This window comes from Danio aesculapii, chromosome 9 (assembly GCF_903798145.1).
Source record: "Danio aesculapii chromosome 9, fDanAes4.1, whole genome shotgun sequence".
NCBI lineage: Eukaryota > Metazoa > Chordata > Actinopteri > Cypriniformes > Danionidae > Danio > Danio aesculapii.
In genome coordinates, this window is record NC_079443.1 from 47,789,204 (window position 1) to 47,808,290 (window position 19,087).

Consider the following 19,087-nt stretch of genomic DNA (forward strand, 5'->3'; position numbering starts at 1 on the left):
AACAAACTCTCAGATTGCAAGCCATTCATTTGGTGCTGTGATTTTGTTCACTCTGCTTTATTACACACTCACTCTTGAAGGGATAATTCACCCCAAAATTCATGTTTTTACTCTTCCTCGTGTGGTTCTAACCCTTTTTGAGTTTCCTTTTTTTGAGCATAAAAAATTTTGATACTGGTAGCCATTATCATCCATAGTAATAAAAAAAAAATACTATGAAAGCCAGTGGCTACCAGTTTCCCTTTATTTCTGTTCAACAGAAGAAAGCAACTCAAGTATGTTTGGAAGTGGAGGGTCAGAAATTTAACTTTTGGGTGAAGTATGCCTTTAAATCATATTAGTATGAAAGAGATGAACTAATGACATTGTTATTAGTCAGGTTTATCTGGATCAAGTCACAAGATTTAATGCAACTAAAGTCACACCATGGGTAATCTTGGGTTTGGTATATGTATTACAATCTAGTATATTACAATGTATAAAGAATCAAATTTATAATATATATATATATATATATATATATATATATATATATATATATATATATATATATATATATATATATATATATATATATATATATATATATATATATATATATATATATATATATATATATATTACATTTTAATATACCAGATTATAATGTAAACCGTTTTGTGTTTCAAACTAGTGTAGTTGCATCCTAAATCTTGTCTACAGTATTGTGATCATTTTGATGAGTTTTGATGAGTTTTGGATGCTTGTCATCCGGTTAGACCAACTGAACCAACTTAACCAAAGCACACACATAATCATAACTTTGATGAGAGAAATGAAAGATTAGTCAAAAAGGCAGTACAGATAATTACATTTTAATTATTTTTTTACCTTGATTATTGGCCCTAATAATTTTTAAAGGGTAAGTTCACACAAAAATGATTTTTTTAAATTATTTTCCTTTTATTATTTAGAGTTTTTTTGTTCTGTCTTCCATAGCATTTGTTTTTCCTACTGTGTAAGTCAGTGGTGACAAGTTTCCGACATTCTTCAGACTGTTTACTTTTGTGTTCAATAGAAGAAAGAAAGTCAAACAGGTTTTGAATATTTACCTATATTAATGTTATCGGAAATAAAAGCCTAACTCAATTCACTATTGCAATATATATATATATATACAGGGGGTGGCGCAGTAGGTAGTCGCAGCAAGAATATCGCTGGTTCGAGCCTCGGCTGGGTCAGTTGGCATTTCTGTGTGGAGTTTGCATGTTCTCCCCATGTTCGCATGGGTTTCCTCCGGGTGCTCCGGTTTCCACACAAATCAAAACACATGCGGTTCAGGTGAATTGGGTAAGCTAAAATTATCTATAATGTATGTGTATGAATGAGTGTGTGTGGGTGTTTCCCAGTGATGGGTTGCAGCTGGAAGGGCATCTGCTGTGTAAAACATGTGCTGGATAAGTTGCTGGTTCATTCCGCTGTGTCGACCCCAGATTAATAAAGGGACTAAGCCGAAAAGAAAATGAATGAATGAAAAAATATACATATATATATATATATATATATATATATATATATATATATATATATATATATATATATATATATATAGTGCATCTGGAAAGGGTTCATAGCGCTACACTTTTTCCACATTTTTTGTTACAGCCTTATTCCAAAATTAATTAAATAAATTAATTTTTCTCAAATTTCTACACACAATAGTCCATAATGACAATGTGAAAAAAGAGATTTTGATATATATATATATATATATATATATATATATATATATATATATATATATATATATATATATATATATATATATATATATATATATATAATATTTCTTTTGTATATTTTTGTGTATTTTTGTTTTTGTAGAAGACTTGTCAACTATCCTAGTAGAAACCGTAGATTTTTGTTATTTAAATACATATTTTACTCAGTTAAAGTCAAATGGTTTAAGACTTTAGGCCAAATTTAATGAAATGGTCCAAGATTTAGCTCTTATGAGACAAGATCTAACTTTATTTAAGGAATTGAGTGTGTTTCAGTTGCCCCTGGTTTTTCCAGAATAAAATCTTTTTTTCTCTCAGGAAAGGATTGCTTAACATCTTGCACCATTGTGCTCAAGCAAATACATTTAGATTTAAGACTTTTTAGCTATCTGTACTAAAAACGGCAATCATTTTTGCAGTGAAAATGCATCTGCAGATCTGAGGATCTGGGCCTGGTTAGCAGCATCACTAACGCTTGGATCATGTACGCTGCTCTGCCACATGTGCAGGATTAAGCGTAATAGCGAGCTTACAGGTGCTTCCAGTTAAACTCTTGATACATTAGCTGTGAAACTATGAATGTTCCCCGTGGCTAAAAATGTTGGCACATTGGAAACAGCCCATATAAAAAGCCAAGACGCATTGTGTTAAATTGATTCAAAGTGATTTACCATTCGCTTTTCCACTTTGTCACCTGGATCCGCAGGTTTAGATTTGCTCTCGGTGATGCAAAACAGGCACAATGGTTCATTAAAATTCACCAAACGCACATGCGGCCTGAATACATGAACGAAAGAGCCGTATGGAACAATAAACAATCGCAGCGAGGGTAGCTGTGCATGTGCGATCTGCCAACGCTTGCCTGTCACAGCTCCAGGCTGATGTGTGTGACGTTTGAATGGCACTAACTATTTTCTTCTGTCCACAAAAGAAAAGCCTCCACCCCGTCCCAGCTGAGGGACATGCCGCTGCCAGATCTTTGAAACTCCTGGCAAAGATTCCCAAGGATGCCGAGGCAACTGTGGTCTTAGTGGGTAAGCTTCGTTCCAGAGTTTGTTGTTTTCAGGTCCTGTGAAGATGTTGAGTCATTACGCCAGAGCTCAGCTAACCCAAGACGAATGCTTTCTGTTGTGTTTGATTTCTGTCTCAAGTTCCTGGTTTGTGTGGTTTGTGATTTTTACCACGGTAAATGTGTTTATAGGTTGTGTGGAGTTCCTAGAGAAGCCTGCGATGGCCTTTGTCCGGCTGAACGAGTCTGTCCTGCTGGAGTCCATTCTGGAAGTCCCTGTTCCCATTCGCTTCATCTTTGTGCTGTTGGGTCCCACGCAGACCAACGTGGACTATCATGAAATCGGACGCTCCTTTTCTACCCTCATGTCTGATAAGGTTGATATGCATCCATTATGAATCATGATTTGCTTATTATTAGGTCACAAATTTTTTAGATGGTACAAACTCAATGATATATTAAACGGGACCTATTATGCAAGAATCACTTTTATAAAGGGTTTAAACACAGTTGTGTGGCAACAGTTCATGAATATAGCTAGTCTATAATGGTAAAACTTGAATAATTCAATTGTTTATAATCACTCTTCATAAAGACAGTCTGCAGAAACACTTTGATTGACATTCACCTTTTGTACATGTCATCAGATGGGAAAAGTCCCGTAACGATCTCTTACTCATTAGCATAGACAGCCCTCAGTGAGAAGCAGTCGTCCGCCATTGGAGTTTTCATGCAGTACAAGCTAAATTTATTGTGGCATGAAGATAAAGAGCGTAGTGTAGTTTTTCAGAGAGGTAATATTAGTTTTGTTTTGAACCTGCCGCTATGCTGATTCATAGGTGTCTGTAGCTCCACCCTCTTTTAAAAAGATGCCTGTGAGCACAATCTCATTTGAATTTAAAGCAAAATGGCACAACTTGGATTAACGGCAAGAAAAGCGGGAGTTTTAAAGAATTATAAAAAATTATGTGTGTGGTATTTTGTGCTGAAACTTGTACTTACACACTCAAGTGACATCTGAGATTTATTTTAAATCTTGTAAAAAGTGGCATAATAGGTCCCCTTTAAATGAACAGCAGTAGAAAAGAAAAATACAATAAATCAACCTTTTTTTCTCAGGAACTTTTCATTAATGAGTAAACAATAAACCTCATTAATGCGGTTAAAAGAAATTCCCACCTGAAAAAATATTTTAGAATTTGGCATTAGTAGGAAAAAATATAATCAAAATATATTATAAAGCCTTTGGACTTAACTATACCTACTTACATGAGGTTTAACCCTTGTGCACTGTTCAAATTTACTACCCTTTTGTTATGTAAAACATCCACTGAATAAAAACATCCACTGAATTAAACTGCTGTAAAAATGCATCAGTAAATATTTTATTTAATTTTTTTTTTGCATAATTCTGTTAATCAACCTTCGTCCTAATCAAAACTACTAAATTGTTTAGAAAATTACTGGATTTTAACTCTTTAATTGCCAAATTCATAAATGATGTCACTGGTTTTGTGAAAAAAAAATAATAAATTAGGTATATATATATATATATATATATATATATATATATATATATATATATATATATATATATATATATATATATATATATATATATATATATATATATATATATATATATATATATATAAAGAGTAATTGTGGATTGGATTTTTTTTTGCCTTTTATTACAGTCTTGGACATGTTAACGATTATTAACAACATTGGCTTGATGCATTGTTAGATTTTCATTTTTTTTCATTTGTCTCCTTTATTTATTGTTAATGGCTGTTTTTGCCCCGTTGACTTCCATTATAGTGTATATATATATATATATATATATATAATATATATATATATATATATATATATATATATATATATATATATATACATACATAAATATATGTATATTTATATATATATATATATATATATATATATATATATATATATATATATATATATATATATATATATACAGTAGGTGAGAGTTCAAAGTGGCTATTACCGCCGTGGCTTATACCGCCGCCGTTTGAAATAAATGCTGCTCTGTTTTTAGTGTAAGACCGCAGTTTGTGAAAAAGCCGCCAGGGGGCGCAAAGGGACGGGATGCGAACGGAAAGAAATAGCCTTTACAGCAGCTCTCTCTCTCTCTCTCTCTCTCTCTCTCTCTCTATATATATATATATATATATATAAATATATATATATATATGTATTTATTTAATTATATATAATTATAAATATATTCTTAATAAACTTCCCAGCCACAAATATTAAAAAAAACACAACTTGTATTAAAACTGGGCGAGGATTAGAAAGAATACGATGATTGTTATATAATTTAAAATGTTATTCCTCTTGTCCAATTTCTTTATGCACATTTTTTCACTCGCTACTCTGCCAGGAACTTCGCCGCTAGAGAGCACCTTCAAAAATCTCAATCTCATGGCTCATTCTTCACGAATATAGAATTAAAATAATGCCGCGTTTGGTTCATTGTGCATCCCGCGGGTGCAACCAACAAGAATTGTGCATTTTAGTTTAACTTTTTGAGCGTTAAAAGCAGTTCGGTGTTAGTTTTTATTTAAATATATCAAGCCGAAACTAAACAGCGCATTCTCTCCGCCTCCTCGTTCATAACCAGCGGGACCGGGACAACTGCTGAAGCAGGCAATAGAGAAACTCCGTCATTCATCATAATCTTTCTTAGCTGATGTTTCGGAGTCGAAAGAATATATTAAAGAAAAATGTTCTTTTAACAGTCACTATATATTTTATCTTTTTCTTTCTTTTTTTCCTGTCATTTCTCTTCAGCAAATTATATTTTTTAAAGCTGCTTGATTCTTTTAAAACCGAAAGCAGAGCCCGTCAATTGGTGTTTTTCCATAAGATACGTTTATCCTACGATAATTTATCCTCTGATCCTTTTGCATAAAGGTTTTAATAAAAAAAAAACAGGTCACTTAATTACTTTCGATGTGCTAAAATATTTGTTAAACGAATGTTATTTAAAAAAAAAGCATATGCACATATTACAATTGTAAAATAGTCTAAAATGCATGGTCTAATCAGAAATAAAGGAAATTAGTTATATTTAATGCATAAAATAGGCTAGCCTTTTTATAAAGAAGGAATCACTGGCCCACCACGTTCTTACGAACATATTTTATTTATTAAAGGTATTATTTCATTGACCTGAACATAACCAGTTATAATATAATTACTAACCCATCCTCTAAAGCAGGCAACACTCTATTCAGCTATGTTTTGTGTTTTTACTTAGAAATATTTTCTTTTTGGCGAATGCTTGGAGCGTAATATAGATATTTTAAATAACAGGTAGTAGGGGTGGGCGGTACACCGGTGTCATAGTCATCACCGGTGTGACATTGCGCCACGACATGGATTTTCTAATACTGTCAGTACCGTAATAAATCAATTATGCGCCTTGAACGGCTGCATTTACATCAATAATAGCTAATTCTAAATAATAAGGCATTCAATTTTCTTCAAACGTTCAGTTGTGGTCTGAATACATGTCCTTATACTACAGGGCTCGAAATTGCAACCATTTTGGTCGCATGAGCGCCCGAAATTTAATTATGCCCCCTTATAATATATTTGGGAGCATTTGTGTGTCTGAATATAATGAACAGGGAGCTTTTGTTACTGCAGGAAATACAAACGACTGAAGAGTGAAAAGTGCACAGGTTTGCAAACCTCCCCTAAAGTTATAATAATAATAATGGCGCAGATGACAGCGATCATAACATGAGGTAAATGTTGATCCACCAGCTGAGAGTGTTTTCGGAGAAGGTGCCCGAATCTTGATGCGTTGCATTCACCGCGTGTTCAGCGCAAATGTCCGCTAAATATAAAATCTAACACTGTACACATCATCGCCAAAGAAACTCACCTTTACTAAGTTTACACTGAAACTACGGCTCATAACAAAGAGCGGAATTGCGCCGGTAGTCATCATAAGAATCCTGCTCTGTCTGCTCATAAATTGGTGCGGCTGACTCGCCTGCTTTATTCCACCAACACAGAGAAATGAAGATCAGCTCATAACGAGACTGAGCATTTACAATGACCCAAACCGAAACTTTTAAAGAGTGATAGAAGTGAGACTTTCTTTTGTCCGTTCTTCCTTGAGATGTTTTTTTATTTTGCTATTGAAAGTAATTCCATGATATTATGCCGTCACCGTTCAAAAGATAGAAACATTCATTTTCATAAGGCCCCATATTTAATGCGGTTTCGTTTTTAAACGCATAGGTTTTGTTACGCCATCCGTCCTATAGGAGTTTTGGATTTTGTGTATTCATGTTTGTGAAAAACACTTAATAGTGGAGACCCCTTCCCCCTTCTCATAACCAAAAGCTTGTCTGTCAGGAGTTAATGGGCATCAGTGAGGCCGAAATCATGTCTATTTAAGTGTCTTTAATATGGTGTATAGATTATTATGCGTTATTGAAACATCAAGGGGGACGCAGCAAAGTCACTTATAAATTAAAATTGTATTATTTTAAGCAATTTTATTATTTTTTGCAACAGCCTTATATTTAAAATGGAAACTTAACGGCGATTATAATCAAAAAGAACTCAGCCTATAAGGCTATGTTTTCTTTCCCTTATTTATTAATTTATTTCTTCATGTGTTTGGCGCATGTAACTCGTGTGCCATCGGAAAACTAGTGTAATGACGGCAAGCCATCTTTCCCAGACTCGGGGCAAAGTCCTGCCTCTCCTTTCACTCCGTCCCGAAGCCCCAGCTGGCCCTCCTGGCATCCTCTGCGTAAAACATATGCTGGATAAGTTGACGGTTCATTCCGCTGTGGCAATTACAGACTAATAAAGGGACTAAGCCAAAAAGAAAATGAATGACGAATGAATGAATGAATAAATAAATAATAATAATAAAATAAAAATAAGGTAATAATCTTTACACACAGATGCCGCGTAAGTGGCCTTTTTTAATTTAGAGATGGTACATTTGAATTGCCTCTACCATTTCTTCCCCCACCTCAAACCTGAAAGTTGAAGAGAGAACTATATTCTTTGAATAAAACTATTGAGCTATAAAGGGAAAAAACGCAGAAGAAATTTGCCATTATATTAATTTTAGCACAGCTGCCAGTCATTTTCACATTCGTTTTTCAGTTAGGGATTAATATTAAAGTAGCCTAGTAAAAATGTCTATACTATAATATTATAATTTGTTATATCCATCATTATTATTATTATTATTATTAAAGCTATACAATTGACAAAACGCAGAGCCCTTAAAAAATTTGCTTTCATTTTGACATAGCTAAAGCACACGTTTAAAGTTATGTAAAAAAACATCCCATACTACAGCAGCAGTCAAGTTAGGACACTTAAAAATGCCTTTTGCGTTTGAAGATGATCGACCTGCGAAGTTATGTTTACAGTGTTATAAAAGAAAAAGGTAGGCTATTTAGTGCGTGTGGATTTACCGTAGACAGGCTTTCTGTTTGGCTAATGCCTAAAAATGTAAGTAAGTAACACATTAATTTTAGCAACTATTTTTAAATGGCATTTAAATTTTAAATTCATTTTTTAATTTAATTTAACATTTAAATATAATTTAATTTAAAACATTTATTTTTTCCTCGCTGATTTTGGTTGGGTAATAAAGCATGATGACTCAGATATGATCTAGTTTAGCTTGCATGTGTGGGCATATTTTGACGTCTTTACCTAAAACTTTAAACATTTATAATATTTAAAATAAACGGAAAGAAATAAGGAGACTAACATAATTTAAAACACTTATTTGGTGCTTAAACCACCTTCAGAAAGTTTTGCCAGCTGTGGTAGAGCGCAACGGAGGCTCCACTGGAATGTAGCAGATGTGTTAAAACTTGGTATTATTTATTAATATGTTATTAATGTGTTTTTGTGTTCCTCGTCTTGTACGTCGCCGTGTTATTGTGCGTCAACGTCATGTTTATCTGTCCTTAAGCGCGCATATAGTCGAACATTTCTGCTCGACATCGGTAGAAACAAACTTCACAAGTTAAACTCCGCGGACACTGATGAGCTGCAAGATTTCGGCTTGCTCCGGATGCGTACCCATCCTCCGACCCCCACCTCACCACCTCGCCCACAATGGAGGCGCTTCAAGCGGCGCGAGAGGAAGCAGAAGAGGGGTAAGCGCGGGGGTATCCGAACAAGGCTAGCGGCTAACCCCCACAAACCCGCAATCCCCTCCATCATTCTAGCGAACGTACACTCGCTAGACAACAAACTGGACTACATCCGTCTACTTCGTTCATCACATAGGACTGTAAAGGACTGTTGCGCTTTTGTGTTTACGGAAACTGCACATTAGTGAGCAGCAGACAGCCCACCCCGATGCTTTTCTCATCCTGGCAGGGGACTTTAACCATGCAGACCTAAAGAGTGTGTTTCCAAAAATACAACAACACATAGACTTTCCAACACGGGGCAATAACACAATGGACTTTGTTTACACCACACAGAGAGGAGCTTACAAAGCCTTCCCCCTCCCCCACCTTGGTGGACCACTTAACTGTCATGCTAATGCCTGCTTACAGACCGATAGTTAAAGTCACCAAACCGGTTTGCAAGGAGATACAAGTGTGGCCAGAAGGTTCTTCAGAGGCTTTACAAGACTGCTTCAATACCACAGACTGGGATATGTTCAAACAGGCTGCCACTCAAAAGAGCAAGAGCACCAGCCCCAATCATGTACACCTTCTACAGAGGCACTATTGAGAGCATCCTGACCAGCTGCATCACTGTGTGGTATGGAACCTTGGATTTTCTGCAGGAAAACACTTCAATGCATAGTGAGAACAGCTGAGAAGATCGTTGGTGTCTCTCTCCCCTCCCTTCAGGACATTTACAGCACACGTCTTACCCGTAGAGCCCTCTGCATAACAGCAGATGCCACCCACCCAATGCACAACTTCTTCAGTCTGCTGCAATCACACACACACACACACACACACACACACACACACACACACACACACACACACACACACACACACACACACACACACATATTAATTTATATATATATTTGGTTGACAATAAATAAATAAAAGAAAGAATTAATGAATGAATTCTACAGTCTGCTTGTGCCTCTATGTTTATAGAGTTACTGGAGACATCCAGTAAGACACAGTCAAATATTCAGTCCAAATGCACTGGAGAGACCTGAAACATGTTAATTTTTCCTTATTGGCTATATGACATTTAGATGTTGCATATTATTCTGTGGTCTTAAGAAAAGTGTTAAGTATTTCAGCACATAAGAGCAAATATAGCTTATAGCCCATTTCGTTGCGCTCGGCAGCTTTTCACTAATAAAGCTCTTCATGTAAATTTCATTTTTCAATTTTAGCACGTCATATAAAAATATCGCCCTTGCGCCCTCATTTATGATATCCTGCCGCCGGGCCTGCTATAGCGAAACTTTATTGTTTGAGAAGAAACAAAAACGGAAACTGTGCATGAAAACCTGGCTGGGAAGACGTCGATAACATGAAAATAAAATCGCAGACACGACACAATGACGGCGTTAATTATACAACGCAGTGTTTACGATCATATTAACAACTAACATTAATATCAATAACTCCTCTCGCTTTAGACTTTACCTTTTAGAGCTTGTTCTTGTCGGCGCAATATAAGTTTATTGCATGTATAGCTACGAATCAGATTATGAAGAATGATTAAGAGCATGCTTTTCCTTTATTTCATCCTTTCCGTAAGGTGTTTTATTTATTTATAATTTTTTTAAATAATGATGACAATATTCACTATCTAAGCATTCCTCGGTATACTACCAACAAATTACGCCCCTGTACCCAAGTAGCCTACCTAAGTTAATTTACATTTCATGTAAAAAATAAGAAATCAAAAAAGACCAAAGTATTATGCTAAATATCCGTACAAACGAACATGTTTGTTGTTTAACTTTCGTTGATAAAACAACACAATACAGCCTATAATAATGAAGGCTAGTTAAATAGAAATAACTTTAACTGCTTGAAACAGTAAACGTTACATTTTAGAAACTTCACAAATACTAATCAATAATAATATAAATAGTAACGTAGAACAAAAATATTAGCCTAGGCTTGTAACAACATAAGTCAGATGTTGAAAAACCTGGCTGGGAAGACGGCGATAACATGAATTTTCTGTTCTTCAACGAGAAAAAAAAAATCGCAGACACGACACAATGACGGCGTTAATTATACAACGCAGTGTTTACGATCATATTAACAACTAACATTAATATCAATAACTCCTCTGGCTTTAGACTTTACCTTTTAGAGCTTGTTCTTGTCGGCGCAATATAAGTTTATTGCATGTATAGCTACGAATCAGATTATGAAGAATGATTAAGAGCATGCTTTTCCTTTATTTCATCCTTTCCGTAAGGTGTTTTATTTATTTATTTATTTATTTATTTATTTATTTATTTATTTATTTATAATTTTTTAAATAATGATGACAATATTCACTGTCTAAGCATTCCTCGGTATACTACCAACAAATTACGCCCCTGTACCCAAGTAGCCTACCTAAGTTAATTTACATTTCATGTAAAAAATAAGGAATCAAAAAAGACCAAAGTATTATGCTAAATAACCGTACAAACGAACATGTTTGTTGTTTAACTTTCGTTGATAAAACAACACAATACAGCCTATAATAATGTAGGCTAGTTAAATAGAAATAACTTTAACTGCTTGAAACAGTAAACGTTACATTTTAGAAACTTCACAAATACTAATCAATAATAATATAAATAGTAACGTAGAACAAAAATATTAGCCTAGGCTTGTAACAACATAAGTCAGATGTTGAAAAACCTGGCTGGGAAGACGGCGATAACATGAATTTTCTGTTCTTCAACGAGAGAAAAAAAAATCGCAGACACGACACAATGACGGCGTTAATTATACAACGCAGTGTTTACGATCATATTAACAACTAACATTAATATCAATAACTCCTCTGGCTTTAGACTTTACCTTTTAGAGCTTGTTCTTGTCGGCGCAATATAAGTTTATTGCATGTATAGCTACGAATCAGATTATGAAGAATGATTAACAGCATGCTTTTCCTTTATTTCATCCTTTCCGTAAGGTTTATTTATTTATTTATTTATTTATTTATTTATTTATTTATTTATTTATTTATTTATTTATTTATTTATAATTTTTTTAAATAATGATGACAATATTCACTGTCTAAGCATTCCTCGGTATACTACCAACAAATTACGCCCCTGTACCCAAGTAGCCTACCTAAGTTAATTTACATTTCATGTAAAAAATAAGGAATCAAAAAAGACCAAAGTATTATGCTAAATATCCGTACAAACGAACATGTTTGTTGTTTAACTTTCGTTGATAAAACAACACAATACAGCCTATAATAATGAAGGCTAGTTAAATAGAAAAAACTTGAACTGCTTGAAACATTAAACGTTACATTTTAGAAACTTCACAAATACTAATCAATAATAATATAAATAGTAACGAAGAACAAAAATATTAGCCTAGGCTTGTAACAACATAAGTCAGATGTTGAAAAAAAAAACTGCGTCTCTCCGCCTTTTGTTTTCTATTCATATTTTAAATTCTTTGCCAGAAAAACTAACATGTTTACTTTGTTCGGTTTAAGCGGAGACTTATTTGAGATTACAATGTTTCCAGCAGCACTGAGTGTCCCTGTAGCGCATGCAGATACTGTGGCAAAGAGGGTATCTTGCTCCGCCGCCTGCATTTCTCGGAAACCAGCTCTACATCGCGGAGCGGCGCGTTCTCAACTACCAAATATGCTGCTCCATTTCTCATCAACGTCTACTATTTATCAGTTTCTCTTTTGTATTTGGCCATTTTTGAAAAGGCCTCTCTGCCATACGTGGCTGGACTAGCTGGGCATTTGCGTTCAGTAGATGACACCGGAGCTGGCTCCGCATTCCATGGGCTGGGTGACATGACCGCAGCTCTGGAGGTTCGACGTGTTTGTCCATTTAACACTTATTTTTCTAAGCAAGCCCAACAAATAGCTTCATCCTAATTATTGATTCGCCTTTCTCGTTCGCCACGAATCCAAAATGTTTCCAGTTTGGCTCTGAGCGAGCATAAGCAGAGCGTAAAACACTGGCTGCAGTCAGTAAACAATTTAACAGATGCCCCGTCTGCAGCCAAACTTTAAAAATGTATAAAGCATATTTTAATCGTTTAACTGATACCATTCATCGGTTACAAACGTGCCCTTTCGGTTATTGCTTAATCGGTTATTTTGAGCATCCCCAACTAAACCGCATGTGCAAGCTCTATTTTTTTTTCTCTCACGGCCGCACGCCGGAGATCCGGCATGGTGCCGGAATACTTTAAGCCCTGGTAAGATCATGTTTATTACTAAGAAAACTAAATCAAAATTATATTTTAATTGAACACATCTGATCACATAAGGTACGCACAGAAAAGTCTGTTTAGTGTTGTGGAAAGGCAAAGCTGAATATCTGTGGTTAAACTGCCACCCAGCGGTCAAAAGCTGCTGGCGCACCAAGTACCGCTGTCGCCGCGGTATGAATGGCGCCATAAGGAACACATTGAAGTAGTAACATCTGTATATATATATATATATATATATATATATATATATATATATATATATATATATATATATATATATATATATATACATATACAATTTGATGGTGCATAAACACACAGTCTTTGTTTTTATTTACTCCATATGGTTCTGAGATAGGACATGCATATTTTGATTTTCTCAGACACATCAAGGTAAGTGCGCAAAGGTCACTCTCACACTCAGACACATATACACACACTTTAATTCGCTGTTATGCTCCATATAAAATCCAAAAACTAAGCTTTTTTTTGCACAGGCCTATCTAAATGGTTAATGGTGTCAACTGATGTTCAACAGTAAAAATGACAAATTTTAATTCTTCCCAACAGGAAAAACCACCAACAATCAAAAATGCATGATTATATGGTGTCATGGTTTTGCAATCAAAAAATGTGCTTATAATGGAAGTTAAAGGGGCAAAAACAGACACCAACAGTAAATTAGGGAGAAAACATGAAAAATAATCAAAAACAACGGATCAAAGGCAATGTTGTTTCACATGTCCAAGACTTAAATAAAATTAAATAAAAAATCCAGTCAACAGATTTTTATTGAAAATACGTCATTTTGTGTGTGTGTTTTTTTTTTTTTTTTTTTACCAAATCAGTGACATCATTTATGAATTTGGCAATTAAAGAGTTAAAATCCTGTAATTTTCTAAGCAAGCTAGTAGTTTTCAAGAGTTCACACTTAGCTAAAGATTTATACATAGCTTGTTTGGCGTGCTGTCCCGGGAGAGAGCCCTGAGCTCAAGGGATCCTCGAGCCCAGGGCCCCCTCCTTTCACAGGGCGAGGGGAGATTGAGCTCAGGTCGATCTGAAACTCCCCCGCTGCTGAGGCCAAGGTGAACTTCCTGAGAGTAAGACATTAGAAAAAAGATTTAGGCTTATTTTATCTATAATATAGAGCACATTTGGATGGTGGGAGAAAACCGGGGAACCCGGTGGAAACCCACGCGGACACGTGGAGAACATGCAAACTCCGCACAGAAATACCAGATGGCCCAGTGAAGACCCAACACCATTGGTATTCTTGCTGTGAGGCAACAATGCTAGTCACTGGGCCACTGTGCCGCCCTTTCTGGAAAAGGTGGAAATAAGGGGAGGAGGAGGGTTTTTTCCAGACGAAGATAGTTGAAGAGAGGAAATGAGGGTATATATAGTGACTTGGGATCCTTTGATTGGAGGATCATGATTAGCTAATGTGGACCAGGTGGGTCAATCATGAGCACATGCTCCTCTCGAAATTAGTTTAAAATTAAACTTCATATGATCAGGACTGAGGTTGATTAATAGATTTATATATAAAAAAAGAGAACTTATCTGATGCATTTTTACAGCAGTTTAATTCAGTGGATGTTTTCATCCCGGACATAACAAAAGGTTAGTAAATTTGCCCAGAGAATATTGTTGAGTTTTTTTTTTTAATTTCAAAAGAATTTTCTCAAAATATGTGTCAAAATAAGATTTGTCACCAAAAGCATTCTTTTAGCTGAAACAGAGAAAGTTATGGCCAAATTAAGACTCAAAATCACCCTGGGGTGGATGAAAACATCCCCAAAAGTACATAAGGGTTAATTTCATGGCTATGTCTAGAAATTCCTTTTTTAGAAATTGGCCAGCTGCATATATTCATATTTTCACTGTGAACCTTGATTCTTAAAAAAAACCTGTTGTTGAGCATGTAAATCTTTATTTATTTCTTAGGTCACCATGTTCAGTTCAGATAAATTTCAGACTATATTTTTGGCCATTTTGGATTTCATCAAGTACTTCTTTAGACAACCAACTATAAATTTTGTTCAACCTTCTCCAGAGTTGTGTCAGAATATCTTGAGGTCAAGCTGTGCGATCACAGAATGCTTCATAAACCTGTAATGAATTTTGTGTGGATCTGCCAAACATGAATAGAGCTTATTTCTCTGTGATGCTTAGGCCAGGTATGCCCATTTCTGTTTCTGGAGAGGTCAAACAATCCTGAACCAGCAAATGAAGGTCTTCAGAAACAGAAATGAACCTCCTGAACTTAAGCAAATTGGTGGGAAAAGTGAGAGATGTCAATGGTATAATGTCCTCATAGCTTAATCAGTTTTATAGCATAATAATGAAATCCAAATGGTCTGAAATTACACCTCTGGTTTACTCATAGTCATCTAGTCTGTTAAATGATACCCCATTTGTCAAGTTTCACCATTTTAAATGTTATTGAAAATCTCAATACTCCTTTTAATTTGGTCCAAATTTCTCCAAAATTGCCAAAAACCAAACCACACTAAAATCACAGAATGGATTTTCAATTTTCTTTGGTATTCTCCATCAATCTGTGTTAGCTTTATGAGTGAGCCATTAAAAATAAATATTGCCTGCATTTGACCAATAATTTGGCAAACTGAAACAACACTTTGTTATATTGGCATTTCTTATTTGCTCGTTCACACCCATGACACAAGAATTACAGTGAACTGTAACTTCAAAATGACTTGAACCAAAATTAAGATTCTGGTTTAGTCATATTGCTCCATTCTCTGTTAAAGTATTCCTAACATTTAAGCTTCAACTCATGAAATTCCTGCCATATTGCATTTTATTGAATATTGTTTTTTTTAGCCATTTATCTCTGAGAAGATTTGGCCAAAATGGTTTACAAGATCTTTAGTCCAAGCCTCACAAAATTGACCTAAGAGATGTTTGTTTTTAAAACTCATTAAACAATAAATGTCTGAAAAATTGGTCGAGTGCACCAACAAATATTGGGAATTTAAGTAGTCATCGCTGCCGCCTGGAGAGCTCCAAGTGGGAGGGAGTTATGCCATAAGTAGGTTGGGTGACCTCCAAGTGGGGAGGGACCTACACAACAAGTAGGTTGGGTTTAGGGTTGTGGTAGGTGCAAACGTTAATAAGACAACAGGTTACTGCGAGGTTAGGTTAAGGGTTTTGGTAGGTGTAGATGTTAGGAAAACACAATAGCTTGGACTTCATGTCATGTAAGAGACATCAAATAGATCGATGAAAACTTCAGGTGGTGTGTGCAGCCCATTTGGAGCTCAAGTCCCACCCATTTGGAGCTGATCTTCCCATTTGGATGTACAGTAGCTCCGATCTTCGTTTATACCCTTCTCAGGAATTTAGGCTTCTTTGTGTAAAGTTCCTCATTTTAATTTCTTAACTAAATATGGCTGACTTTATATGGCAGAAAATATGAAAATATGAAAAGCAAATGATATAATTTTGAATGTAATGTAATTACATTGATGTAATGTCATTTTTAAAACTTTTTTGTTATTATTGTTAGTTAGAGTTAGAGTTCACACTTAGCTGATGATTAATGATAAAGCTTGTTTGGCATGCTGTCCCGTGAGAGCCCTGAGCTCATAAGATCCTCAAGCCAGGCGAGAGGGAAGTTTGAGCTCAGGTAGATCTTGAGAACTCCCCTGTTTTAATGAACAGATAGAGATTGCTCTTAAGAGATAACTAATTACTAGTCAATTAACTTAAGTCAATTAACTTAAGTTGCATGTTTTTGGACGGTGGGAGGAACCCGGGGGAGACCCACGTGAAAACAGGGAGAACGTGTAAACTCTGCACAGAAACGTCGGCTGGCTTGGTAATGACTAGAACTAGATACATTGTTGCAGCGAGGCAACAGTGCTAACCACTGGGCCACCGTGCCACCCATCTAGGAAAGGAGGAGGAGTAGGGGTGGAAGGGGGGATTCTTCAAAACGAAGACGGCTGTGATATGGAACTTAGGGTATTTATAGTGGCTTAGGAATGGTTTGATTGGTGAATCCATAAATTGGATAATGCAGGACCAGCCGCAAGCAATCATAAGCACGTAAATAATAAACTTCACCAAGAGCCATAATTTTAATTTTTATTTGGGAATTTCAACCTTTTATTTCATCATTTTATGCTGTCAAACTAAATTTGTGTTAAAATTTCACTAATACCTTTGTGTGTTTTTTTGCAATCATATCAGTATTCAGTGCGTATTCAGTTTCATGACGTTAAAATTATAGTAAATGATAACTCCAGATTTCTTTGACCAACTATTATAATTATTTACTCATATCATACCCTCTATTCTGTGTTTGTAATACTTGTTAATGCTATGTTAATCCTATCCACCATATTACATTTTATTGAATTATATAGATACACTAACTGATAAATGTCTTGTGATCGATCCCAGTTGTAAGAGCAACAAATAATAACTCGACTTCTAGTTGATCATTTGGAAAAGTGGCAGAAGGTAGATTTTTCAGATGAATCATCTGTTGAACTGCATCCCAATCATCACAATACTGCAGAAGACCTATTGGAACCCGCATGGACCCAAGATTCTCACAGAATTCAGTCAAGTTTGATGAAGGAAAAATCATGGTTTGGGGTTACATTCAGTATTGGGGCGTATGAGAGATCTGCAGAGTGGATGGCAACATCAACAGCCTGAGGTATCAAAACATTTGTGCTGCCCATTACATTTCAAACCATGGAGAGGGGAAATCCGTCAGCAGGATAGCACTCCCTCTCAAACTTCAGCCTCCACATCAAAGTTCCTGAAAGCAAAGAAGGTCAAGGTGCTCCAGAATTGGCCAGCCCAGTCACCAGACATGAACATTATTGAGCATGTCTGTGGTAAGATGGAGGGGGCATTGAAGATAAATCCAAAGAATCTTGATGAACTCTGGGAGTCCTGCAAGAATGCTTTCTTTGTCATTCCAGATGACTTTATTAATAAGTTATTTGAGTCATTGCAGAGATGTCCTCCAAGCTCATGGGAGTCATAAACAATATAAATTCTTTTTCCACTACACCACACTTCACACTACAAGTGTGAAGACTTTTGTTTAAGCAAAGTCCGACCTCACTGTCCTAATTAAAAATTAAAAATTAAGGCATGATCATATTTCATGCTGGTAAAATAAGCATAATCTAGAGGCCTTTTCCTTTAATATAAGCCACTTCTGATACTAAACGATCAACTAGAAGTCAAGGTATTATTTGAACCAGAATAAATATAAATAAGAACATCTTTAGACCAATCCTTACAATATTGACTTACAATTAGAGAGATTTGAAATTTTCAACCCTTTTATATAATACAGTTCAGCCTAATTTGTCGACGGTCCCAATAAATGGGAATTGAAACTGGATTTTGCTATTATTCCATATTGAAATAAAGCATGAGGCCTTTTGGAATTGTAACCTACTAGTCAAAACTTTTAAACCACCCATTTTACCTGTTTTTCCTGCCCGTCCACAGAATTTCCATGAGGTAGCATACTTTGCCGATGACCGCCAGGATCTGCTTAATGGCATCAACGAGTTTTTAGACTGCAGCATTGTAATTCCACCATCGGATGTTGAAGGAAAAGACCTGCTGAAAACAGTGGCCTCCTTCCAGAAACAGATGCTACGTAAACGCAAAGAAAGGGAGCTCAAAAAATGTGCCAGTACTGTGGCAGGAGCTGAGCTGGAGACCAAAGGTGAAGTACATTTCTGTTTATAATTCCTATTGACCTTACTCTTCACATAGTAGTGGGCAACAACCATTGGAATACTTTTGGCTCGAGACTTCCGGTCTCATCAGCCGATTTGAATGTTATCACTTGATTGAATAGGCATTATCAG

General features: G+C 35.6%; 1 protein-coding gene across 1 annotated transcript in view; it reads left to right on the forward strand.

The window, feature by feature from the left end:
• slc4a3 (solute carrier family 4 member 3) overlaps window positions 1-19,087 on the forward strand; it is a 203,330-nt gene that overhangs the window by 157,172 nt on the left and 27,071 nt on the right. The window contains exons 11-13 of the mRNA XM_056465898.1: window positions 2,692-2,794; window positions 2,962-3,146; window positions 18,720-18,942. Of these exons, the coding sequence (XP_056321873.1) occupies window positions 2,692-2,794; window positions 2,962-3,146; window positions 18,720-18,942 (511 nt within the window). The remainder of the gene's footprint in view (window positions 1-2,691; window positions 2,795-2,961; window positions 3,147-18,719; window positions 18,943-19,087) is intronic.